The sequence below is a fragment of the Rhinolophus ferrumequinum genome, chromosome 8 (assembly GCF_004115265.2).
Source record: "Rhinolophus ferrumequinum isolate MPI-CBG mRhiFer1 chromosome 8, mRhiFer1_v1.p, whole genome shotgun sequence".
In the NCBI taxonomy this organism is placed as follows: domain Eukaryota; kingdom Metazoa; phylum Chordata; class Mammalia; order Chiroptera; family Rhinolophidae; genus Rhinolophus; species Rhinolophus ferrumequinum.
In genome coordinates, this window is record NC_046291.1 from 49,398,683 (window position 1) to 49,422,541 (window position 23,859).

The window sequence follows — 23,859 nt, forward strand, 5'->3', positions numbered from 1 at the left end:
AACATTTTTTTCTTGGTCAAGAGGCCTGCAAGGACTACAGCATTTCCGAGGACGAATTTGTCTTTGTGCGAGAGAATGTTGAGCATTCAGATTTCAGCATCATTTTTCTCCAGGGTTTGTTTCTTACGAATTTCGTCGTGGTTCCAAATCCCTGCTGGAACCTCCGCTAGGAACGGAGAGAGGACACCGCCGCCTTTGTATTTGCGTGGATCAGTAAAAAGAATAGACTTAAAAAACATTGCCAAAGCCCCAAACCACAGACGAGATTTTACATTTAGAATAGTTTCAATCTCTTTGAGGAATGGTCGCCAAGAATATCTCCTCCCACCCCACATCCCAGGCTAAAGAGAAATAACACGATGATTTAATGGTATATATTGGAAAGAAACGGCTTCCATGTGTTGTCTTAGGGACTGGGTCTAAGTCTGGTTTCCTGGTCCTTTACCCAATCCTCCCAACTTGAGGTCTGAGTACGGCCTCTGCCTTTGTTCAGATGTTTTGAGAACCAGCTCCGAGTGCCACCGCCTCCCTGAGCCCCACAAGGTGGGGATACATTTCTAAAGAGAGGGCTTCCGAAATCTCTTGGTTCCTCCCCCCCACACACACACACACTCCCCGTTGTATTTTTTTAAGGAGCTGTTTAAAATATATTTTTAAAGTACACATCAAATTCGCTTCAGGGAAGGGGAGTTGGAACCATTTGAATACTCAGTATTAGATTTGGCGGTTTTGTTAATTGTCCTACTTGCTAAAATTTAACAATTCTCTATTTTCCACCTCCCAGCTACCTGGAGCTAGGGTTTGCAAGAGGATGGTGAATATTGAGCAGGCCCGAGCATTCTGTGCCTAAGCTACAGGCTCTGAAGGCCTAGGGGGTGCAGAGGCCACGTTTACCAAGGGAATCTGCTGGGCTCCAGGCAGAGGTGCCTGTATGGAGGTTTTCCACAGGGCATAGCCATTTAGAGAGAAGCTTGACAAAAATATGGCAGGGAGAGATGTTTTGTATTGAAATCTGAGGAACTTCATATTTTGGCAGCCTCTTGATAACAGCAAGCTTCCAAGTTTGAGAATTTAGACAAAACGCAGAAGCCTCAGCCTGCAACAAGATGATGGTTTGCTTAGTGTGTGAGACACACTCAAATCTGTCCGTGATTCCCCCCTTTGGATATTTCATACACATTTTGTTCCTAGGCTTTTATATACCATTTCCTTACTGACTTGGAAGCCATTTTCTCATTTAATGAATAGTCAAGTCAATGCCCACAGCAAAATCGCAACCAGGAAAGAAAAAAAAAAAAGAATTTCGTGGCCTGAAAACCATTAGGAGGGAATCCGAAAAATTTTGAGAAATCAACATCAATCCCTTGACAGCTTGGGTGGGACCTGGATATTTATTTCCACTCAAAACATTTCTATGTGTCTGCTATATACAAGCTATTGTTTTTTTTTTTATAACAAACTCAAAACAAAACATGCATGACAACTATTAGATAGCAGAAAAAATGTAATTAATCTAAACATAACTGAGGTCAGGTGGGTTGAGGCTCAGGGCTCCCTGTGAGGTGCACACTCTAGATCTAGTGCTTGGTCCTCCACTGAAAACAAATCATTGGACTTTGGGAAGGAATCTTCAACTCTTTGGCTGTCGTGCATCTTGCTAGGAGTTGGGGGCGCTACTTCTCAAAAGGAGGGAAAAAAGAAGCAGGGATGGTAGGAGTTTAGGGGGGCCCTCAGGTTCACTGAGGTTAAGGTAGGACAGTCCAGCACACCTAGAACAACTCCATCTGGCATTCAGGAACCCCACAAAGCAAGCCTAGCAGGGCCCAGGGCCTCACAAGCTCCACTGGGGCAGGCCAGAGATGGCCTCAGAAACGCAGCATGGCTGGGCCCTGGTGGAGTTGACAGGTGGCGAACAGGTTGGAACTTCCCCTCTACTTCTTCAAGAGCAGTGATGAAGGGCTGAGGATCTGAGGGGCCTCCTTCCTCGCCCCCTGACTGGTGGAGGAGCTTTCACCTCGCCCTGTGGCCCATTACTGTAATTCAAGAAAGAAAGACACATATTGACACCTTTACCCACCTCAACAGAAAAGCCATATTTACAGTCAGAATGTAGGACACCCCCCTCCCCTCCTTGCTCACTCTCTTCTCCTTCCCCTGGACATTTTCCCCTCCTTTTAGTGCAGCCCAGACTCAAAGCAGACTAGCAGCTCCTCACCAGAGTTCAGCTCTGGGGGTCCAATTACAGAGTGCAGGGCTCTGGCCTAGGCATATGTGAGGAGGTGAGAGAAGTAGGGGAATTTTACCAGTCTTGGCTGGGGATTGCAGTTTGCCTTGCAGCCCCAGCTTTCCTTGTGCTGTCCATGAGAAGGAAGTATCCAGTCCATTCTGCCCAGCTGCAAGGGCCAGTCCAGCCTGAACTCCAAGGTGTCTCCGACTTTGTCCAGCCACCCTGTCCCGCCCTCCCAAAGTCTGAAGGTCTAGGGCAGCTTTTGTCCTCCTGAAGCAGCCAGAGCAGAAAGGAGGCGGGTGGCGGCGGCGCCCTTTCCTTCATCCAGAATTGAAATTCTAGCTTTGCCACAAGGGGCTTTGGCTGCAAAGACACACAATTGTGCCCGAAGCCCTTTCCACTCTGCCCTGGGGGGTCTTCCTTAATCCAATTCCACTCTGAGCTCTAGCTAGATGCCTGCTTAAAGCAGAAAGGGTTAGGGAGAAAGGGAAAAGGAGACTAACCAGGTGAAAGCAGAAATCCAAGTAAAAGGGAGCTAGAATGAGCCGCGGGTGTAAATGCCTCAGCCAATAGCTAAGACAGGTGACCCCACGCCCCCACATGGGAAGCCTCAGGGCCAAGATTGTGCTGCAACTTCCCAAGCTCCTCCGAGAAAGGGGAAAACGTGGAGGCCAAACTGTCCAGGTCTCCAAATCTCCTGCTGGCTTCTGGGGCTGCACGCAGAATGAGAGGGAGGGTACCTAGGACCAGCGAAAGAGGAGCGGAAGGAAAAACCCGAGTCCCAGGTCTTCCTCAACGTCAGGCTTCGGCTCAAAAAGGCAGGCGTGGCCACGGCCAAGCCCGGGGCTAGTACAGCGCCAGCGCCTGCTCCCGCAGCACCACACGCTTCTTCTTCATACGCCGGTTCTGGAACCAGATTTTGACCTGCTGGTCGCTGAGGTTCAGCCTGTTGGACAATTCCTTGCGCTTCTGCCGGTTGATGAATTCGTTAAGGAGGAATTCGTTCTCCAGCTCCGCAATCTGCTGCTTGGTGTAGGGTTTCCGCTTCTTGCGAGCCCTCCCTGGGGCCGCCCCCCACGGCAGGCCTGCAACACAGCCCCAGCCCGAGTCAGCCCAGCCCGCTCCCTGTTGCCTGTCCGCCCCCGGAGGCTCCCTCCCCCTACACACTCTCCCCTGCACCCCACCTCCCATTCCGGCCCAGACTGGCCCGGGGAGCATGGCCACCGTTTACCGTCGGGCAGCGAAGGTCGCAGGCAAGAAGCGACGCCCGCTGCCTGCACTGTCATGTTCAAGTTGAGCGGGCCCTTGGCGTCATCCTTGAAGCCGGCGGCGCAGGGAGTCCCCTCGAGCAAGGCCGTAGAGCCTGGCGCTGCACGGCCCACACCCGCGTAGTCGTACTTGGCCCCTTTGAGACCAGCAGCCCCAGGGGCCAGGCTAGATTCGGGAGCAAAGGGCGGCCGCGCACGGCCACGCTCCTCGGGCCCAGCGGCCGCGTCGGGTGTATAAAACTTGGCCTGCTCTTCAGGTCGGTCCTTGGCGCCCAGGGGCTGCAGGCCAAGAGGCCCGGAGCCAGCCAGGTAGGTCTGCGAGAAGCTGCCGAAGGTGGTGGCACCCGCAGGCTGCGCTGGGGCGCAGGAGGCGGGCGTGGTAGCCCAGGGAAGCGCGCCGCGCGGGTATGAGATAGGGGGAAGTGCGGCCAACTGGCCTCCATTCGGCCGCAGGTTGGAGAAGTAGAAGGAGTCAGGCGACTGCAGATTCAGGAGCGAGCCCACATAGCCCGCTCTGTAGAGACTGCGCTCACACATCTCCAACAAAGGGCTTCGGCTGCGCTCGCAGCAGTATTTAGTTACAACCGGGAATAAGAGGACAGGCTCAGACGATTGGACGAAACTTTGCCTGCAGGTTCTTCAAAGCCGGCCATTTCAGCACCGCCTACATCCCCCGACCCGTTTTCCCCCCCTTCAGCGTATTATGATAACACCCGAAATATTCGATGGCGACGGACAAGGCTGCCAGGCACAGCCAAGGCATGTTGAGCGAAGGTAAAGCCTCTGCGAGTTTCCGGGGCCAGCGGCAGGAGCTGGGACCATCAAGCATAGGGTGCCTTTGCCCCCGTGTCCCTTGGGACCCTTCTTGGTCTTGATTGGCTTTGCACTCCCGTTTTCCACTGGCTACCTGGGCCAAGCTTACTTCTACCTGCTTTAAGTTGCAGCTGAGGCCTTTTCCAGTATCGAGAGACTCCTCGCTTGTCCGGACATCTCGTGGTCTGATAAGGCCACCAGCTTTGCCCCTAGACCTGAGCAATGCTACTCCTACCCCGTCCCTTCCCGTCCTGTCTCTCTGGAGAGGACTCTTCACCCGTGATCTGGCAGCGAAGAACCACGCGCTGCCTGAGCCCTGGGTCCCAGGCTGCAGGCATACCTAACCCAAGAGGCTTACTGATTGAGAAGTGCATCACAAACTCTACCCAAGTTTGGCGCACAGGAACGAAGCTTCACACCACTCCTGGTGAGCTTCTTCATGGCCAAGTCCTCTGCTCCTGCGGAAGTCGCCATCCAGGTCCAGGGAGGCTCGGGACCCGGCAGTTTGATGGACCAATCATGGCCAAAGGCTATATTCCTTTTATCGCTAGGAGTCACTTGGCGACTACATACTGCAAACCAGAACTCCAAGATGTTTATCCATTCTGTGGCGGGCATAGCAGGACGAGCTCTCCCGTCCTGGTGTGGAAGGAGAGAAGAGCCAGAGCCTCCGGTCGGGAACAGCGGGGTACACCGAAGGAGACCGCTATCAGCATTCCTCTGCTCAGCGCCTCCAGGGGCGCGGGCAGCTGGCAGATTCCGGGGTCTGGAGAACAGGGGGGTGGGCGGGGCAGTGCTCAGTCCCCCGGAGCAATGTGGCAGCCCCCGCCGCAGGCCCTCTGGTCTAGTCTGGCCAGAGGACTAAGGGTCCTCCTCTCTTGCCTCCGGTCCTAAGACCCCCAGCGACCCCGTGACTGGAGCCCTCCCCAGCTTGCTGCCCTCTTTGCAGTCCCGAGCCAAGCTGGAATTGGTTAGACCGCCAGCTCCGGCACCGAGACCACACAGGCGCCGCCGGAGGGCAAGGCTGACCACCGCGCTGCGACTTTATTGTGTGAGTTATGGCTACCAATTGGGCGGCTCTGGGGAACGCAACGGCCTCTTCCTCCAGCTCTAGGGCGGGGTAGGGAGTGGAGGTGGGCAAGTCGGGGGCTTCTCAGGGCTCTGTCAGAGTTTCCTGGGAAGCTCAGACATAGAGGCTCAATCCACTCTCCGTCCTTTTCATGGGTGGAGGCGAGGTAGACACAAGCTGCAGCCTCAGTTCCTAGGAACTTAGGGGACCCAGGCTCTTATTTTTGGAAACTTGCCCTGTTTTTGAGGAGCTACAGCCTCCCCAGACCCAAAAGCTTTAGCTCCAGGGGTCCCCGCCGTCTCCTCTCCTCCCGTCTCAATATACAGCAAATTCTCCGGTATTTCCAAGTGTACTCCGGGCTGTTAGGCAGCCGCACAGCTGTAGTTTGCCCCTCGGGACTAAAGATATAAAGGAACTAAGTGAGACAGAAAAGACTAGAACAACTAGACTCCCTTCATTTCTTTTGACTGAGAATGATACCCAGCCGCCCAGCTCATCTCCTGGGTTTATGATTTCCGAGGTCCCAGCAGGCAAAGTTGTATGAGTGGAGCTGGGAGCTGGGGACAGGGAGGGAGGGCGGCAAGGGAGGAGGGGGCAGGAGGCTCGACTGGTGAACTGGAGATTGTGAAAGGAGGATGTGGCCGCGGAGCTAAATAGCGAGATCTGCCAATGCCTCAAAGTGCCCAGGAGATGGCGAGCGAGCTCCACGCCTGGCGAGGCGCAGCCGCACGGTCAAGATCAACAGTGAAGGGCGGCATAGCCAGCCTGGAGTCGCCAGCCGGTGCGGTCACGGCCCGCTGCCAGGCGCGGCCAAGAGTCTTGGAAAACCGGAGATCGTGGCGGCAAGGCTGGCCGGGACAGCAGAGCCAGAAGGACTGGGCAGGCTGCCAGACACGGGGAAGCGTCGCGGCCGCTCCTTTGTGTGGCGGTCTGTACCTAGGCTCCAAAGCCTCCTTTGCCTCTTGAATCACGCGCAGACGCGCGGGCCTTGATTCTTCACCAGCGGCTCTCGAAACCTGCCGGGTTTCGGAGGCGCTTTCCTTGCGGCCTCCCATTGTGCACCCGAAAGAAAGCCTTCTCCCCGAAGCTCCCTTCACCTCGAGGTTTCCCGGAGGCCTCCCTTCCAGCGCTTAGGCCGGCTCGCTCCTCGTCTCCCTCCTCAATTCGGAATATAAAAGGAATGCATATAAATAACAAAGTCTTCATCTGTTAGTGATTTAGCTCTCAATTCAAATTCCACCGGAGAGTGTTTTGAACGCAGTTTTAATCTTCAGCAAACCTCCGATTTCTCTTAGGCGAAGGAAAACTGACGGGCAAACTACAGATGAAAGGAAAACCTCGGAGCGATCCCCGCCATCCATGATAGGAAACCTGAGAAAAGGACCCGGGAAATGGAGTGCGGCCTTAGAGACTGGAAGTTACAAAAAAGAAGGGAAAACGACGGTGGAGAAGAAAGAAAAACAAGCCCGTTTCGGATGAAAACACATCGTGTGAGAAAAACAGAGAAAATGTTAGTAATTCTTCCCGAAGTGAAAGGTCCTGGACACTGTGGCCCCGCTTTCAGGGGTTCTTTCTTCTCCACACATTGAATCGTGGTCATTTTCCTCTCTCTCTCTCTCTCTCTCTCTCTCTCTCTCTCTCTCTCTCTCTCTCTTTCTCTCCCCCCCCTTCCCTCCCCCCCCCCTCTCAAAATGAAGTTGGCCGTCCCGCAATCAGTTGCAAGATATGAAAGAAATCAAGCCCCGCCAGAGAAAACGAAACTGGCTCCGAACCTGGGATCTCTGCGTTTTTTTTCTGGCAGATCCATAAAGAAGTCCTCCCGCCAGAAGTGTTTATGTATTGTGTGAGGTTCTAAACATCTGTATTTAACTTACATACCAAAAAGTTAGCAACCACTAAATTGTGCCTTGGTGCTAACAACGACGAGGCACCGCGTCACTCAGCTGCCATTTCCCTGAGAGGCAAAAAGACCTCTGAAAGAAATTTCGTGGTGCCTAAAAGTTGCGTCTATAGGTGTAGGGTGTATAATCATGACTTCGGTCTTCATCTGTTGTGTGCTGGTTGCCCTGAGAAGGCAATAAGGCAAAAGCTGAAATGTTTCTTTTTCAATTGCCAAATATGGGTATGTCTAATTTCAAGACCTTCCTAGAGTAGATATTTATAATGGCCTTTCTAGGAAGAAAACCTGCAAGTGAGCACGTTTTGTTATATCCATGCTCATACATATTGATTTAAAAAATAAAACTGTCTGAATAAATTCATAATATTGAAAGAGAAGTTCAATTTTATTGGGCATGTTTTTGACGTGGTCTGGTTAAAAAAATCATTTTAGACACCACAAATTATATCCTCATTTAAAGACATCACTACTTATGTTAAAGCCACGGGAAAAGGGGAAAAGGGTGATGGAAGTGGAGAGCCTGAAGGTTTCAGAGACCAGAACTGATGTTTTCTTCATCCATAGAAAACATCATAGTTACAAGATTACAAGATTTTATAATAAATAAGAACAGTTTCTAGAGGCAACACAATCTTGGAACAGAAAACAAATGTATAAAGACTCAGAAGAAATGAGAGTTCTGTTTATTTGCATCTCCCTAGGAGTAAAAAGTGATTTAAATGCCTGAAGCACTGCCCATGTATCCCAGCTCACAGACATTTCATTTACAAAAATAATCTCTCAGTTGTATAAATATGCAGCACTTTAAAAGTAGTTATCGCCACTTTCAGAAACATTGTTTTTTCTTCTTGGGCCTCAGAGCTCCATAATTTTCACGTTTGTTAGATGTTTTAAAGCTCTGAGAGAGACCCAATACATTTGTTCAGACAGTCAAGTTCTTCACTGGGTTCTGGATAAAAGTTCCCACCAATGGCCACATTGATTCAGCCTTTTTCAGGGGACTGAGGAAATGGCCTCTATTCTAGTCCTACAGACCCAGATCCGAGGCCAAGGAAGGAGGGTGCATTTATACCATCCACGATTTATACCATACCTCTGACAATTGCAGCCATTTAAATATTTGGATCTAGAGCTGGGGAAATTAAGGCAACAACGGGGACATATTATTTTCAAATTAAAGATTATAAAAGCACAAATCTACAAGATGTATTAAACACATACAACTACAACAGCAAGTGAAAGACCCGAAGTCCGAAAGATCTTCGTTCCAATATCGAAACAAACCCTATTTAATAAGGTAGCTGCTTTTAAAGCCATCACGGTACCTCCAGCCTCCTATTTCTAGACGTTTGCAGTGACCCTAGAGCACTGCCTGCCCAGAGCTGTTTCCACTTGCCTCAGGGCGACTGCTGAGAGCTAATGATTCAATTACAGAATCACAGGATATGAATGACTGCAAATCGTTCTGTCCTAGTAGATTATGAAGATAATCAGTGCTGAAAATAGGCATATAAAGTGATTTAAAAAAATAAAACCCTAAAATCAGAATGGCACTTCTGAAATTTCATTTGGGGGGGATTATTCAAAAATACTTCAAGTCCTTTATACTGGCCTGGAGGGAGAAACAGAACATTAAAAACGTCAAAAAATAAACCTAGAAAAGAACAAAATCAATAATAAACAAGTAAGAAACAGAGTTACAAAGTCAGGTTGGGCAGCACAAAGTTTTAGAGCCAGATAAGGGGAAGAGAGAAAAACAATTCACAAAATTTGCCATCATTGGCAGGGGGGTGGGGGGAATTAAATACATATTCAAGTCTTTCCAAAGGTCTTTTGGAGACAACGGAAAGCATTTAAACTTTCTGTAGCCAATCTGGCCCACATCAGGAGACAGTATCTTTGAGCTTGGAGACGATTTTCTTGTCTTTCACTCTTCGGTTCTGAAACCAAATGGTCACTTGTCTTTCGGATAGGTTCGTGGCAGCCGAGATCCGCCGCCTCTTGTCCTTGTTAATGAACTTGTTAATGGCATACTCGTTCTCCAGTTCTTTGAGCTGCAGTTTGGTGTAGGGCACCCTCTTCTTCCTCCCCCGACGGTAGACACACATGTCTGGCTGATTTAGAGCCACATCCCCTGGTATGAAAAACAGCATGGGAAAAATTAGACAAGAATATCTGGAGAACCCAGCTGGAGACTGTGTGTGTACGTTTGGAGGGGCTACAGGGACTAAAGAAACCCAGGCTGTTTACATTTTATTATTATTTACACAGACGTATTATTTACATGTTATTAAAGAAAGATTATTTGCACTTCAAAGTGAAGGCCTATTTGATGGAGCATCATGGTTTCTCAAACCCGCATCTTAAAAAGTCTGTGATTTTACGGCCTGGGTACTGGGGACGCTCATAAGGACAGTTTCTGCAAATACCGGCTGCGCACATACAAACACACACAGACTTTAAAAATAAAATCCAGACTGTTTGTTCAAGCTTTGATTTCTTGTGTTTCTGTGTTTGGAGCTTGTGATCTTTAGTGGTCACTCTGGGGCATTCAAGTCCTTGAAGAGTAGGGCCCAACTCTGTGACACTTCTTTGGGGAGGAGGGGCCAAGGCTTGAGCAAAAAGCACCCAAAGACCCTTAACTTTAGGAGAAAAACAGGCCTGTGCCCGTACACGGGAAGAAAAGGGTAGTGAGAGGGGCAGTTTAAATCAAAGGAGGAATTTACAGATTTCACACTAACTGGAGGAACTGTTCCACTGAGTTAACTTAACCCTGGTTGGGCAAGGAGGACAGGCACCCACTCTCAAGTAGGGGCGTATACTCCAAGTCCTTTCTTTTCTTTCCTTCCCTCCCTCCTGTCCTCCCCTTTCTTTCTAATGTCCCTACCTGGAAAGGATGATTTCCAAAAGTGGGAGCCCTGTGGCTGGTCCTTGGCGCAGTACACCTGGCTGTTCCACCCGTTGGCCAGCGTCCAGGACTGGTAGCCCTCCATGGAGATGTATGCCTCGTGCCGAGGCTCCCCCGAGCCGAAAGTAGACACCATGTCTATATAGCCTGGCACGTGCTGGTAGGGGCTCGTGTAGCCTTGGTAGAAGGACACTTCCTTGGCTCTCGCGGGCACCTCGTTGGCCGGTACGCTGCTGCTTGCCAGGCCCGACACGTCCATGTACTTCTCCACGGGAAAGCCTCCCAGCGAGGCGTGCGGCGAGGACTTAAGAGCATTTTGCTGTAAGCCTACGCCGTGCGACATGCGGCAGCTATAGTAGCCGTTGCCGAAGTGGTAGCCGTATCCCAGAGCTGGGGCACCCGGGGGCGCTGCAGCGGCCGCGCCCGGCGCAGGGCACTCTTTGGCGGAGGGAGCTTCCGGGCGCGCTGAGACCACAGCCGAAGATGACGACGACGAGGCGGAGCCCGCGCGCTCAGAAGTCCCCGGGTATGCGAAGCCAGAAGCAGCTGCCGCCGCCGCCGCCGCCGCCGCCGCCGCTGCGGCCGCCGCACGCCCGGAGTGTGTCCCGGCGAACACTGGCGCCGAGAGGAAGCCGCGACACTGGCCCGGCGCCGCCGCCGCCACAGAAGAGGAGGAGGAGGAGGAGGCTGGGGCCGCTCCGGCGGCCCCGCCGTCCGCCCGAAGCCCGTCCATGTCCCAGCTCCCGGCGCGGCTCATGGCCCGGCCTGGCCCGGCCCTGGCCCTGGCCCTGGCCCCGCGCAGGACACCATGGCGCAGCGCGCCTCCTCCCTCTTCTCCTTTCTCTCTCGTTCTCGCGCTCCCGCCCTCTTCCTCTCGCCCTCTCTCCCTCTGCGAGCCTCCCGCCTCCCGCCCGCCCGCCCGCCCTCCAACAGGTTAGCTCATCGCGGGACGTTTATAAAAACGAAGTTCAGGTTGGGAGGGGGCCTGGGCCGGTCGGGGGGCCGCCTCCCTCCCCGAGGACTCCCTCTCGGGGCTGTGCCATTGGCTGCGCGAGGCCACGTGGGGGTGGGGGCGCGGGAGAGCCTGGCTCCTGGCCCGGGCCCCGCTGGACCCACCCACCCACCCCGGCCCCCAGCCCTCCCCAATCCCTTGTGCAGCCCACCGCCCCTTCCCGCCCTCCCGGGGACCCTGGCGTTTGCGCTGCAGCCACCCCCACGAGCTGATTGCGCGACCAACCATCCTAGGCCCTGTTTGTGACTGAGGCGGGCGCGGAGGCCTGCGCCTTGTCTCCGCCGAGGCTGTTTTTGCCACCTCTCCTTGGCTCCCCAAGCTGCACAATTAAATGAAGGCGAACGACAAAGATGGTCAGAATGATGTGAAAACAGACCGATTTTTGATTTTGTTGCTTTATTTCTCCGATTAGCTGACCTAGACCTCAAACCCGAGGGAGCTAATTTGCCAGACCTTGCTACGGGGCAAAGGCATTTCACGCATGTTATTCCAGGGGATCCTCCGAATTAAGACCAATTGGAGCAGACCCTCATACACACGTTGTCCGCCGGGAAAATGCCCAAGAAGCGCCCTTGGGCCAGGCACAGAGACTTACAAATAAGTCAAGTAGATGAAAAGAACGGGCCTCGGCGCAAGAACCTGACGATCTTCCCCAGCAAAAACGTCTCGATGCCTGGTCCACGCTATTCGTCTTTACACTCAGGCCAGCCAGGAGTCGTCTCCCATGCTGGGCTCCCCAGGCCTGACGCAGCCTCCCCGCGCGCGCAGAAAGACCCAATTGGGGGCGCCGGGTGAAAGCCATTCCGCTGCCCGCCGCAAAACTTCTGCGCCTCGCCTGCAGCCGACGGGCCTCTTGCATTTTGCAGCCACTACCCACCCCGCCCGTTACTCACACCAATTAATTGAAAACTTCACTTTCCCAGGGACCTTTGTTTCGCTTTCTTTTCCAAGCTGCCAACTTCAGAGAACTGAAAGGGACAAATTAAGAGGGCATTTTTGTTTTGTTTTGTTTTTTCCCAAGCTAAATTGGGACTTGTGATAGGAGCAGCCCAGAGCAACTGGGTCGAGGGGGTAGAGCCGGCTCCCCGACAGCCCCGCCAGGGTGTCAGGGATCACAGCCCTGACCCCTCTTCATCCCTTCGTTCCATTCCTCAGACACAGAGCCCCAGTCTACCATCCTCCATCTCAGTCATCAATGAGGAGCCGGTGTGAGTCCTGCGGTGAATCTGAGGCTCCACTTTGGGAGTGACATTACCTTCCATTCGCTGAGGGTTCTGGGGTGGGTGCTGGAACCCTCAGAATGAACCCATTTGGTTCTGTAGCATCAACACCCCAGGCCAGCCTATCTCCAAGAAAATCCCTTTCCTGTGCCTGTGATTGGTGAGGCTAGCTGGTCACCTAGCCCCACTATTTCTGGGCCCAATACAGGATCTGGATGGGGTAGAGAAAAAGAGCCGGGAGGCCCTCCTGGGCCTGGCCTGGCATTGCAGGGTGGGCTGCTGGTGTCGGGAGTGTTGACATGCAAAACCCAGTAACCATAAAAGGCTCAAATAAAGGGAAAGTTATGAGAGGAGTGCTGGAAAGGAAAAAGCAGGAGAATTTGTTTGACCTTTTTGAAGTCCTAGACATGTTCATGATCAAATTTGAGACAGAAGGAGACTAAGCCTTCGCAGAAAATCATAGAGAATAGACATTTGCTGATGAGAACAATTTTGGCTACTTGAGAGAAGGCGAAAGTTAGCAATGGAAGCTGCATCGGCATTAAAAAAAAAAATCCCAGCCAGGGCCAGGTGATAGAGTTACTGACTTTTTAGAAGAGTATGGTTGGATTCTCTTTACCTAACACTTTTAGTGCCAAACCAATCATGGGATGCTGCTACTCTGAAATGCTCTTATTTTTCCTTTGTCTCCCTTTTTCTCAGAGAGGGAAAACATGAAGATACTTCTAAATTCTTTTCTGTGACCTCAAAAAAAAATTCGTTGAAATATTTCTAAGGCATCATTGGAACCAACGAACGTTTAGTCTCTTAAAACTACATATCCCTGTGACTTTGTGCCCTGGGACTTCTGTGCGATTTTCTACTTGATAAATACCTTTTAATGACTGACTAATTATATGCTTTAAAAAAATGAAATTAAGATAGGAAGGAGGAACTTGTCAAGTTTTGCTGTTTTCAGACAGCCGTTTTGACTTAATTATCCATGCAGCATATTAAGTTCTGCAGGACTTGGAGGAAAGTCTGAATTAATGCTCTGATTGAAAGACATTTCTCAGTGGTGGTCTTGCCTCCAGTTGTCCTGTGGGACTCTCTCATAGGACTTGGGGTTTGTCTGCCCAACCTCAGTGGTGTTCAGACACGCGGGAGGCTTTGAACAATAAGGAGGAGCATTGCCTCTTGCTATCCTGCCTGGAACCTTCGAGTATAGCCTTCCAGGTCCTGGCCTTGGGGGAGGGGATACCCCTTAGGAAAGAGGCTCTGACTGGACCTTATGAGGGCCCCTAAACCCAGCACCCCAGGGCAGCTGCTGTTATTGGATTATAGAGCTGTGGTTGAGTACCAGGCAAAGTCAGGGCTGCTCTTTTTATGAACTAATAAGACACATAGTTTACAAGAGAGGTAGTTAGGGGAGGAATTTTGAGGCTGAATTTGCAGAAACATTTCATTTAGCTTGTGTACCCTGTGTCCGAGCTGATTTCAGGTTTCAACTTATTAGGAATAATTTTCTTAAACTGTCCAGGAGCACAGACTGATACCTGTGTATGTGTGTGGGTGTGTTAGGTTGAGGCTTTAACAACAGAAATAGTCTTTGTTAAATGAAAATCTTTTGAAAGTATAAATGTCTCCAAACACTGATATGTTATTCTGTGAAACTAGTTTTGCCACCTTTTCTGATTTTGGTGAGAAACTCAGGATGGCCCTTCTTTATCCAAAGCCCCACTCTGCCAGAAAGAGAGGCAAATCAACTCTGCTCTCTTCTTCCATTACTTGCTCCCCTCCTTCCTTTCCCTCTATAAACACCCTTTTTGGGAATTGGTGATGCCCTGAATGTCACATTCTCTTTTCTTCCTTGTAGATGATCTTTCAGAATATGTCTCTGTCATGGGTTAAGGAATGGGTAGATGCAGGCTGCAATTTAGGTTTATTGAAGAACACCAGTTCCTCTGCTTGCCAAGACAGCAGTGAGCTCAATTACCACATAATCGGTGACCATTAGGGCTAGGACAACAATTGCCAGGTCCTATCAGAGTGGAGTCCTGGGGACTCCTTTGAAAGTGTCATTCTTGATAGCCACACCAAGAAGTACAGGACACCCTCCTAATTATCTTGCAAGAAGCCAAAAAAAAAAAAAAATCAGTGTGGAAATAGTCTTAATTCTAAAGTAAAGACTTAAATTCAGTGGATCTGGCTGGACAGTGTTCTTAACCAAGTCTGTGCCCTGCCAACTTTGGAACTAATCTTCCCTCTGCAGACAATACTCAGTTTCACTCAGGCTGGAAATATCAAAAGGATTTAAAAAAACAAACAAACAAAAAAACCTAAGGTGAATAAAGTGGTCTCAAGCAAAAGCCAGAGAGTGGAATCCTGAGTTGAGCACTTTCTATGTTTGAGATTTATTCCATTTTGATTTAACAATGCAACTAGGCTTTATGAAATGTAAATTTGTTTGCAACAACAACAACAACAAAAACACTCTCCATACCTTAAGCATTATTTGGTGAAACTAGGTTTGCTTCCCACAGGGCAGCTGGCCCTTGTTTGGGATGGAGAGAACTCCAGTCCTGGCAGGAATTATACACAGCAAAAGTCTTCTTTCTCAGAGAAGAACTAATCTCACTGCAAAGCGGGGCACTGGAGGGTGGATCCAGAGCCTGGGGATCCCGGGACTTGTTGCTTTCTTCGCAAAACAAAAGCTGGGACACGCAATTTTCTGCTGTTTTGACCAACATCTCAAGGTGTGGGATTGCCCTGGGAATACACTTGTCTAGCAATGTCATTATTAACTGAGGTCCAGAAAGTGCTCACTCTGTCTGCCCTTTGGGATGAAAGGATCTCTCTCTCTCTCTCTCTCTCTCTCTCTCTCTCTCTCTCTCTCTCTCTCTCTCTCTCCCTCTCTCTCTCTCTCTCTCTGTCTCTCTCTCTCTCTCTCTGTCTCTCTCTCTCTCTCTCTCTCTCTCTCTCTCTCTCTCTCTCTCTCTGTCTCTCTCGTTCGGGCAGAGCCCGCTGTCTCTACGGAGAATCCACGTGTGGTTACCTGCAGGGCAAAGGGATGAAGGTTAGGGAAATGCCTAACCACTAAGGGGCGGGCGGGGGTGGAGGATCAGAGGGGCGCAGGGAAGGAGGGAAAGGGGCAAGTGGTCAGGCTTTGCTTCCCGGATCGGCGGCGCGCAGTTCCCCAGGCCTGGCACTAGATGTCCCTGCAAGTTTTCCTGTCGCGTCTCAGGGTGCAGGAGCTTCCGGCAAACGGTATGGCATGTCTGGGTTGCCCCAGAGTTCAGGGAGAAATTACCCCTGACCCTCCATCCATAGCCGTCCCTAGAGGGGCACGGGATTGTAGAGGGAAGGGAGAGGAGAAATAGAAGCAGCCAGAGGACCCGGGAGAGACAGAGAGCTCCAGGCTGGCCTGCTAGGGATGGCAGCAAAAAGCTGCCAGTACAGAGTCCGGCCTGTAGTCCCCAAACCAGCGTCTTCCCTTATAAACCGAAACTTCCAAGCGGTGGGGACCGCACTTAGCCAAAAGAAAATGTTCCTGGGTGTCGGAGAACCAGGCTCTAGCTGTCCAGCGGTGCCACCACACTCAGAGGCCCCAGTCATTCAGCGAGCTTGCGTCCCAAAGCGGCCCGCGAGGTTTTGTTCCCCCTTGTTCCTGAGCCTTCTGCGGGGAAAAATGGGAGCCAGTCCTGGGTGGATGCGGCGCCCCTCCCCTTTGGCAGCCGGGACAAATTTTTATTACCTTCAGTGGAAAGCCAAAAGTGGAGGACCCGCTGCTGCTCAAGAAACAAATATTTAGTCTGAAGGCCTAACAACAATAACAACAAGAAATTAGGCCTCTTTCATGTGATTCCTCTTTTTTGAGCAAAAAGTGCTTTTCAGTCCATTTGGAGAAAATGCTTCCCTAACTCTCACCCGCCCCCCATGTATCTTAAAAATTCCTGTCAAACCATATGGAGTGGACACTTGACCTGTTTTATTGTCCTGTACCTTCGTAGTTGGTAAGAGGCCTTGATGACCCAAAAGCTATGTCTGAAAAACGGGGACATTTGACAGGCCTGATCCCAGTCTCAGCGTCGACTTTCTGGGAGAGGGGCATGGTTTGGGCATTTCATTAATAAACACCAACAAAACTGTGTTAATCTCACTACCCTGCACAGGCTCAATGTCTTTGAGATAGGCCTGAACTTAAAGAAGACATATGTAAAATCATAAAATCAAGCAAAAATGTTGCCCCAAACTTTTAAATACTTTATAATTTGGATATTATCAGAGATAAGTTTAAATCAGGAGCAAATCCTCCAAACTCTCTGTGTGGAAGGTTTCTCATCTCTGAGAAAGGGATAATACAGTTGATTTCTAGAGTTGCTGTGAGCTTTAGACTTGATACTATATGTAAAACGCACCTGTAATTTCAGAATAAATATGTAAGTTAACCAATATTACTACTACTAGTAGGTGTGGAGTCTAAATAAATTAAGGGGCATTTAATATTGTAATGGACTCTTCACTGCCTCCCATGAAACATTGCTAAATGTAGTGTAGCGAAAAATATTAGGTGCCTTCTACTGTGATTAGTTTCCCCGACAGGCTCTCGAAGGTACTTCTCATAATAAACATTCTAGAATACAAAATATCACTGTTATTTAAAAGGTGCAAAATAGTTTTCAAAACCACTAATGAATGAAGGTGTCGCCGAGAAATAGTGTTTTCCCTTTTCAACAGAATGAGGTACGGTTTGGCGCAGGCTTTGGGACCAGAGGTGCGGGGTCCCAGAGAAAGATAGGAAGTGGGAGACTCACTGGCTGGATGAAGGAAGAAAGTCGCCATCCGCACCGCAGAACCAAGCGGCCACTTTTGCGATTGAAGGCGGCTCAGAGCCGCCGAAACCGTGAGGAAAACAGACGGGGGCGCCAAACGACAGCAATAAAGGCATCCACGACTTCCGCCCAGGTCGCGCCTCCGCCCGAACCCACCCCCCCGCCGGGGCCTGGCCACCCCCAGCCCTCACCCCCTGACCCGAGCCTGGACCTAGATATCCCATTCAGCCCCCAAAGCAGGTGGAACTGGGGGAGGGGTCCCTTTTCAGGTTCCTGAGACAGCGACTCTCCTCGGATGGGCGCGGCCTGTCAGGGGTGGTGGAGCTGGGTTCCTGGGCTCGGGAGCAGGGAGGGAGAGGTGGGGGCATGCACAGCGAGGCTGAGCTCTGATCTGGTGAATGGCAGGAAAGCCAGCGCGATAAGGACTCATAGTGCTCGGAGTTGGGTAGCCTCTGGGGCAGAGGCGGAGGTGGACATCGTATCCAATCCTCCTCCTGGTTCCCAAAGTCCTCTTCGCGTTCCCCCTCCTCACCTCCCCAGCCACTGCGTGCCTATCCAGCTTTTCATTTCTCACCTTGGGGGAGAATTCCATTTATTACCTTAAAGCGGTGGAATTGATTTTCTAAGCAAAGCTCGCGTTGTTGAAATAAGTTGGCGCCGAGGGGAAAAGGAGAGAAACTTTTGGCATTGACTATGTATATAAATGTATATAAATATACTTCACACCTCGCCTCCCCTTACATTCCTGACGCGCCCCCAACGGGTCCAAGGTTAAAAGGAAAGCGCCAACAGAGAGATGGACAAATAGATCTGGAGTTTGCCCCTAACACACCCCGATGTGCTGGGTGTGGCGGCAGGGAGGAAAGGGGGGGCCTGGGTTGGGGTATGGGTTGGTGCTGCTGAGGCGGGGATGCAGGACCCGCGCTCAGCGTCCAGATTGCCAGGGTCTCTCGGCCGCTTCGGAGGCTCGCAGGCCGCCCTCCGTGTCCGTTTCCAATCTTCTTTTGTCCCCACTGGTGGCCGCGGATCTCTCCCCTTGGGCTGCTGGCCGGCGGACCTGCACAGTACATTGGGGGTCAGGGCAGGGTGGGGCTCAAACGCGGGAGGAAACGTGCAACGGCCTTGAATAAAGATTGATCTTCGTTAAAATGGTTGCCACCGGCGTTATTATGACCATCAAAGTTATCGCCAAGAGGCTCAGCCGCCAAGCTCAGGCCGTGAGCAGCACCAGCAAGGCTGGTCCGAGACTCTCCGCGTCTGGACTCAGCGCGGGGAATACCCGGGGACACAGGTAAGGGGCTGAGGTGGGCGAAGGGAGCAAGGAGAGAAGAGCTGAGTGGGGAAGGGAGCGCCCCGGGATGGTAGGGGAAGGAGGCTCTCTTCTTTGCCCCGTTTGACCTCGAAATCCGGCAACTTTACCACAAAGAATTTGATTCGATGAGGGAGGGGGAAAGCTGGCAAGGTACAAAGTGGATTTGGGGCGGCCCATATGGTGCTGTAAATCGCGTCTGTGTTTAAAGTTAGCTGTCGAATTCTGCTATGAAATCGTCCAGCAGAGTTCATTTCCCCCAGGGAAAATGCGTAGGCGAGAAGGCTATCCATCAGCAAGATTATAAAAGTAAAAAACCCGGGACTTCAAGTTCAGAACTCACTCTGCAAACGGTGTTAAAAAATCAGGGAGGACCTAATGATTTCCGTTTGGAGGCGCGGGCCTAACACACCTCCCCAGCCACGTAGTAGTAAACTGCTTTCAAAAGTCTACGAGATCTCTCTCTCTCTCTCTCTCTCTCTCTCTCTCTCTCTCTCTCTCTCTCTCTCTCTCTCTTTCTCTCTCTCCCTCCCTCCCTCTACCCCCCTCCCCAGAGGTGGGAACAGCCAGGCTGAGGCGAAGAAGTGGGGGAGAGAGAGAAACCGGCGTCCTATTTGTTAAATAAAATACACGCTTGGTTCTGAAATTCAAAAGATAAGTAATCTAGACAGGAGCGCAAGGTCTTCTCCTTACGCAACTCTTCCTACATCCTCCCCCTTGTCCCCCCTCACCCCCCTCCCGCTTGTAAATGTTTTTTTTTTTTTTTTAAAAAAAACCTTCCCGACAATCTACTCTGGAAAATCAAAGCATTATCTATTATTTAACACGTATCTGTGTCCGAGGAAAAATGAGGAAGGCGCTGTATGATTAGGACCTAAGGGGCAACCCAGCAAACTGAGAGCGTAATGATGCCCCTAAATGAAGGGGGAAATGTGCCGCGGAGCGCTCTATTAATCAGACTGTCAATTTCACCCCCGAGGCCAAACCCCCGGGCGAGCAGAACCGGCTCTGTGCGGGCAAAGGATCGGAGCCTTCCTCCTCACTTCTTGTCTCTTCTCGCCTCCTACCTGGATCTATTTGTCTGCTCCGAAGCCGCCTTCATTACCCACTGACAGGAGCGTGTATTTATTTGCTTATAAACCTGTTACAATAAATGATTATTCGAACGGCGTCATTCGTACCTTAATGACGAGCGAGCGCTACTTTTTGATGAATGACATCTCGGGCTCGGAAGGATGTATGGGTCATTTTGACCAGTCATTCCCTCGCTCTGGCATCCCACAATTTTTCCGCCTCCCTCCAAAAGAGATAATAATATTTAGAGGCGCTCGCTGGGGCTGAATGAGAATTAGCCCTAGGCGCAGCCCATCATTAGGACGGGACAGCCTGGCCACTGTGACATTTTTTAGAAAGCTGAGATGATGGAAAGAATAAGAAAAGAGATGATTCTGATGGAGAGAGGGCTGCACAGCCCCACCGCCGGCAAGAGGTTCTCCAATTTGTCCGACTCGGCTGGCAATGCTGTACTCGAGGCCCTGGAAAATTCGCAGCACCCGGCTCGCCTCAGCCCGCGCCTGCCGTCCGCCCCCCTGCACAGCGCTCTGGGAGACCTCCCAGCCAAGGGCAAATTCGAAATAGACACTTTGTTCAACCTGCAGCACCCGGGCAGCGAAAGCACCGTCTCCTCCGAAATCGCTTCTGCGGCGGAGGGCCGCAAAAAGCCGGGTCATTATTCAGAGGCGGCCCCAGAGGCGGACATGAGCAGCGACGTGGAGGTGGGCTGCTCCGCGCTGCGTTCCCCCGGCGGCCTCGGCGCCGCGCCGCTCAAGGAAAACAATGGCAAAGGTAACTGAGCCGCCCGCGCCGCGCTCTCCGGTCCCTCCTCCCTGTTCCTCTGAGGCCGCTGCCGGCCGTTCCTGGTGCTTTTGCCCCTCTCCCACCCTCCGCCAGCAAGTTGCAAGGAGCTGGCTCAGGAGGGGCAGGAAGCATGCGGGGGACTGTGCTCTCTAGCTCTGATCTTTGAGTTTCCCAGAAAGGCGCAGGCCTGGGGCTCCAGGCCCGCCCGCCGGCCTGCCCCTCGCTACTGAGTCCGAGAAAATGTTTCTGCGAGCAGCTCTGAAAGCCGGTGCAAGCCGACCGGCCTCTAGCCAGTCGCTGAGTCGCGCTAGGGGAAGAGTGTCCTAGGCAGCTGCTCTAAACTCCGCTGCCTCTGAGCCCCCAAGGCCGAGTGGAGGGGTCACTCTGAGTAAGTCGGAGGGATCTTCTCCCGGTACCTTTGGGAGACCTGCTTGGGTCAGCGGGAGAAAGTTGAAAAGTAGAGTCCACTCCCTAGTGGTTCCGGTTTGAGCAGTTGCTGGCTTTCGAATCTTAAAATTTTAAACAAACCCAAAAGACTGTCAAAGAAAGGTTAGAGGCCGTACAGAAAGCGAGCTGCTCTGTGGGCTCCAGACCATGGCAAACCCAGCACTTCCCAAACTGTGCCTCGATGTAGGCATTTTCCCTTGGTCAATTCTCCTCCAGAGTTGAAATTTTACAATTATTATTTTTTAAAAACCACCCTAATTGAGTTTCTATTATTTGCTTATGAAGTGCTCTCCAAACTTTATTGATTTCATTAACGGCAGCAATTTGTAAGCATGACAGACCCCATCAATTCAGGCAATGCCTCGCCTTCCTTGCCCGGCTTCCCCCATCCGCGCGCAGCCCCAGAGCGGGGATCTCGGCCCTACAGTGACTCATGCGCTGTCGGCCGTTTATTTGCCAGGGTACGCGGAGAGCGGTTCAGCCGCTGGCACCACGACGTCTGCTTCGGGTTCTGGCCTCGGCAGCCTGCATGGAGGCGGCGGCAGCGGCGGCGGGGGCGCGGCGCTGGGCGGCTCCGGCTCTGGCGCCGATCAGGTGCGGCGCTACCGTACCGCGTTCACCCGCGAACAGATAGCGCGTCTGGAGAAGGAGTTCTACCGGGAGAACTATGTATCGCGGCCCCGCCGGTGCGAGCTGGCGGCTGCCCTCAACCTGCCCGAAACCACCATCAAGGTATCGATTCCAGCGCGCGCCTGTTCTAGCCTCCCTAGGGGTGTCTGGGTTGATTTTTGTTTCTCCTTTCTGGGTGGCTAGATTTAGCTGGGGCCTGAAAACCCGCAGGGGAGAGACACCGAAGGAATTGGCATATTTATTTCTCAGCTGCCAAATCCGAAGAGTTGGCCGGCCTCGCTGACCTGGGAAGGTCCCGGAATGGTGGAGCCAATGCAGCAAACACTAGCCTGTGCCCAGGTGCCCCTAACCCATATCCAAGGCCCCATTTTCCCCTTGGCGGCAGAGCCAGCTGGTCTTTGTTCCTCTGGTACGAACCAGACGTGAAACTTTCATTTGCTCTTGATCTTGGAGATTTATTTTCACATAAATCGTTACAACACGAAGAAAAGGATACTGTATTTTTTAAATCGATTGGGTTGAGATAGTAGTTTCCTAAGCATTTTTCTCCTGGGCAACGGGAAAAGGGCAACCTCGGGGGGGGGGACGCATCGAAATTGTCCTTATTTATGTATTTTTAGGCAATTAATTTTATTATACGTCCGGGCGGGAGAGATGGGATGTTGGGCGACTTGGTGAACACTTTACGGAGAATCTGACACTCTAGAAAAAGAAAAGAGGAAACTCCATGGGATAGGGGAAGGGTGTGGAAGTCTCCCTTCGGTTTGTTCAGGCTTTCTTTAATTTAGAGTTGTGATGAATGATGTCTTCGTTAGATACTGGGTTGAGAGGAGTAGAAAAGTCCCCTACCCAATTTAAGAGGATGTAACTTCCGCCTCTCATTTGAGGCCAATGATTCCAACAAAATCATCCCTTCAATTATCAAAATCGGACCCGTGTTCCTTGGAGCAGGTCCTTGCAGCTCAGAGAAGCAACACCTAGCGCGGTGACCTTTTATAAAAGCTGCCGCCGCAGTCTCTCTTCAAAGGCGGCCTAGAATCCCTGTGCAAATCCTGGGATTGAGAAACCCGTACTCAGCAAGGCCGGATACCGGTGGGTGGCGGGAAGGAAGGGAAAGGTTGGGTTGGGACGAAAAAAACGCTGCAAAAAGTAAGGGACCGGAAGTCCGAGCGGCCGCAGCAGTCGGACACAGGGGAGAAGACTCTCTTCGATGAGAAGGGTGTGCCCACACTGTGCCAGCTGGGAGAGCAGAGGGGAATGGGAGTTGGGCCCGCTCAGAGGGGAGTAGGCCAGGTCTTCCAGAGGTCCGGGAGGGACGTGGAGGCTCGGGGCGCGGGCTAGGGCCTCTTGGCCCTTCCTAACTCGGGCACCCGCGCGGCTCTCCCCGCAGGTGTGGTTCCAGAACCGGCGCATGAAGGACAAACGGCAGCGCCTGGCCATGTCGTGGCCTCACCCGGCAGACCCCAGCTTCTACACCTACATGATGACGCACGCGGCCGCCACCGGAAGCCTGCCCTACCCCTTCCACTCGCACGTGCCCCTGCACTACTACCCGCACGTGGGCGTCACTGCTGCGGCCGCGGCCGCTGCGGCCTCCGGAGCAGCGGCCGCGGCCTCTTCGCCCTTCGCCACTTCCATCCGTCCTCTGGACACCTTCCGCGCCCTCTCGCACCCTTACTCGCGGCCGGAGCTACTGTGCAGCTTCCGCCACCCCGGCCTCTACCAGACGCCTGCGGCCGCCGCAGGGCTCAACAGCGCGGCCTCGGCCGCCGCGGCTGCAGCAGCTGCGGCGGCTGCGGCCTCTTCCGCCGCGGCCGCCGGGGCGCCCCCCAGCGGCGGCTCCGCGCCCTGCTCGTGCCTCAGTTGTCACAGCAGTCAATCTGCGGCAGCGGCCGCAGCAGCAGCCGCTGCGGCCCTGGGGTCTCGCGGGGGCGGTGGGGGCGGTGGGGGTGGCGGCGGCGGCGCGGGGTCCGCCGGGGGCTCAGACTTCGGCTGTAGCGCCGCGGCGCCGCGCTCAGAGAGCGGCTTCCTGCCCTACTCAGCCGCTGTGCTTAGCAAGACCGCCGTGAGCCCGCCTGACCAGAGGGACGAGGCGCCGCTCACCAGATAACTACGTCGCCGCCGCCAGGGGGCCGTGCCCACCGTTCGGAGTGTGCCGGGGAGTCCCCGGAGCGCCCCCCGCGCCCTTTGTGTGCCCACGTGCCCTCTGCGCGCTGCCCGCTGCTAAAGCTGCCGCCAGGGGGCGCCCCGGGCGCGAGAGGCCGAAGGGAACCTGCCCGCATTGGGGGGCGGGAGAAAGCTGGCGCAAAAGCCCGGCGGACGTCCCCCCAAATTATTTCTATTTTTGTATTTGCTACCCACCCGCCTCCCCTTCTCTAAGTATGTTTC

The 23,859-nt window shown here is 52.5% G+C and overlaps 3 protein-coding genes across 3 annotated transcripts; 1 reads left to right on the forward strand and 2 right to left on the reverse strand.

Annotated features, from left to right (window-relative positions):
* Nucleotides 1-2,974: 2,974 nt before the first annotated feature.
* HOXD12 (homeobox D12) lies at nucleotides 2,975-4,033 on the reverse strand. The gene is made up of 2 exons (XM_033112707.1): nucleotides 3,459-4,033; nucleotides 2,975-3,312 (listed from the first exon to the last, which is right to left on the reverse strand). The coding sequence occupies exons 1-2, from the start codon at nucleotides 4,030-4,032 to the stop codon at nucleotides 3,074-3,076; spliced, it is 813 nt and encodes a 270-aa protein (XP_032968598.1). The 5' UTR covers nucleotide 4,033; the 3' UTR covers nucleotides 2,975-3,073.
* Nucleotides 4,034-7,938: 3,905 nt separating this feature from the next.
* Nucleotides 7,939-11,110, reverse strand: HOXD13 (homeobox D13). The gene is made up of 2 exons (XM_033112676.1): nucleotides 10,165-11,110; nucleotides 7,939-9,411 (listed from the first exon to the last, which is right to left on the reverse strand). The coding sequence occupies exons 1-2, from the start codon at nucleotides 10,940-10,942 to the stop codon at nucleotides 9,161-9,163; spliced, it is 1,029 nt and encodes a 342-aa protein (XP_032968567.1). The 5' UTR covers nucleotides 10,943-11,110; the 3' UTR covers nucleotides 7,939-9,160.
* Nucleotides 11,111-19,769: 8,659 nt separating this feature from the next.
* Nucleotides 19,770-23,581, forward strand: EVX2 (even-skipped homeobox 2). The gene is made up of 3 exons (XM_033113081.1): nucleotides 19,770-20,382; nucleotides 21,302-21,573; nucleotides 22,862-23,581. Exons 1-3 carry the CDS (start codon nucleotides 19,956-19,958, stop codon nucleotides 23,579-23,581), a joined length of 1,419 nt encoding a protein of 472 aa, XP_032968972.1. The 5' UTR covers nucleotides 19,770-19,955.
* Nucleotides 23,582-23,859: the final 278 nt, after the last annotated feature.

Excerpts from the sequence above, each read along its gene's own strand:
- HOXD12 (XM_033112707.1), bottom strand. The coding sequence starts at position 4,032 with ATGTGTGAGCGCAGTCTCTACAGAGCGGGCTATGTGGGCTCGCTCCTG. Across the intron at positions 3,313-3,458 it reads GCGACCTTCGCTGCCCGACG|GCCTGCCGTGGGGGGCGGCC; the intron begins GTAAACGGTGGC and ends GCTGTGTTGCAG.
- HOXD13 (XM_033112676.1), bottom strand. The coding sequence starts at position 10,942 with ATGAGCCGCGCCGGGAGCTGGGACATGGACGGGCTTCGGGCGGACGGC. Across the intron at positions 9,412-10,164 it reads TTGGAAATCATCCTTTCCAG|GGGATGTGGCTCTAAATCAG; the intron begins GTAGGGACATTA and ends TTTTCATACCAG.
- EVX2 (XM_033113081.1), top strand. The coding sequence starts at position 19,956 with ATGATGGAAAGAATAAGAAAAGAGATGATTCTGATGGAGAGAGGGCTG. Across the intron at positions 20,383-21,301 it reads CAAGGAAAACAATGGCAAAG|GGTACGCGGAGAGCGGTTCA; the intron begins GTAACTGAGCCG and ends TTTATTTGCCAG. Across the intron at positions 21,574-22,861 it reads TGCCCGAAACCACCATCAAG|GTGTGGTTCCAGAACCGGCG; the intron begins GTATCGATTCCA and ends CTCTCCCCGCAG.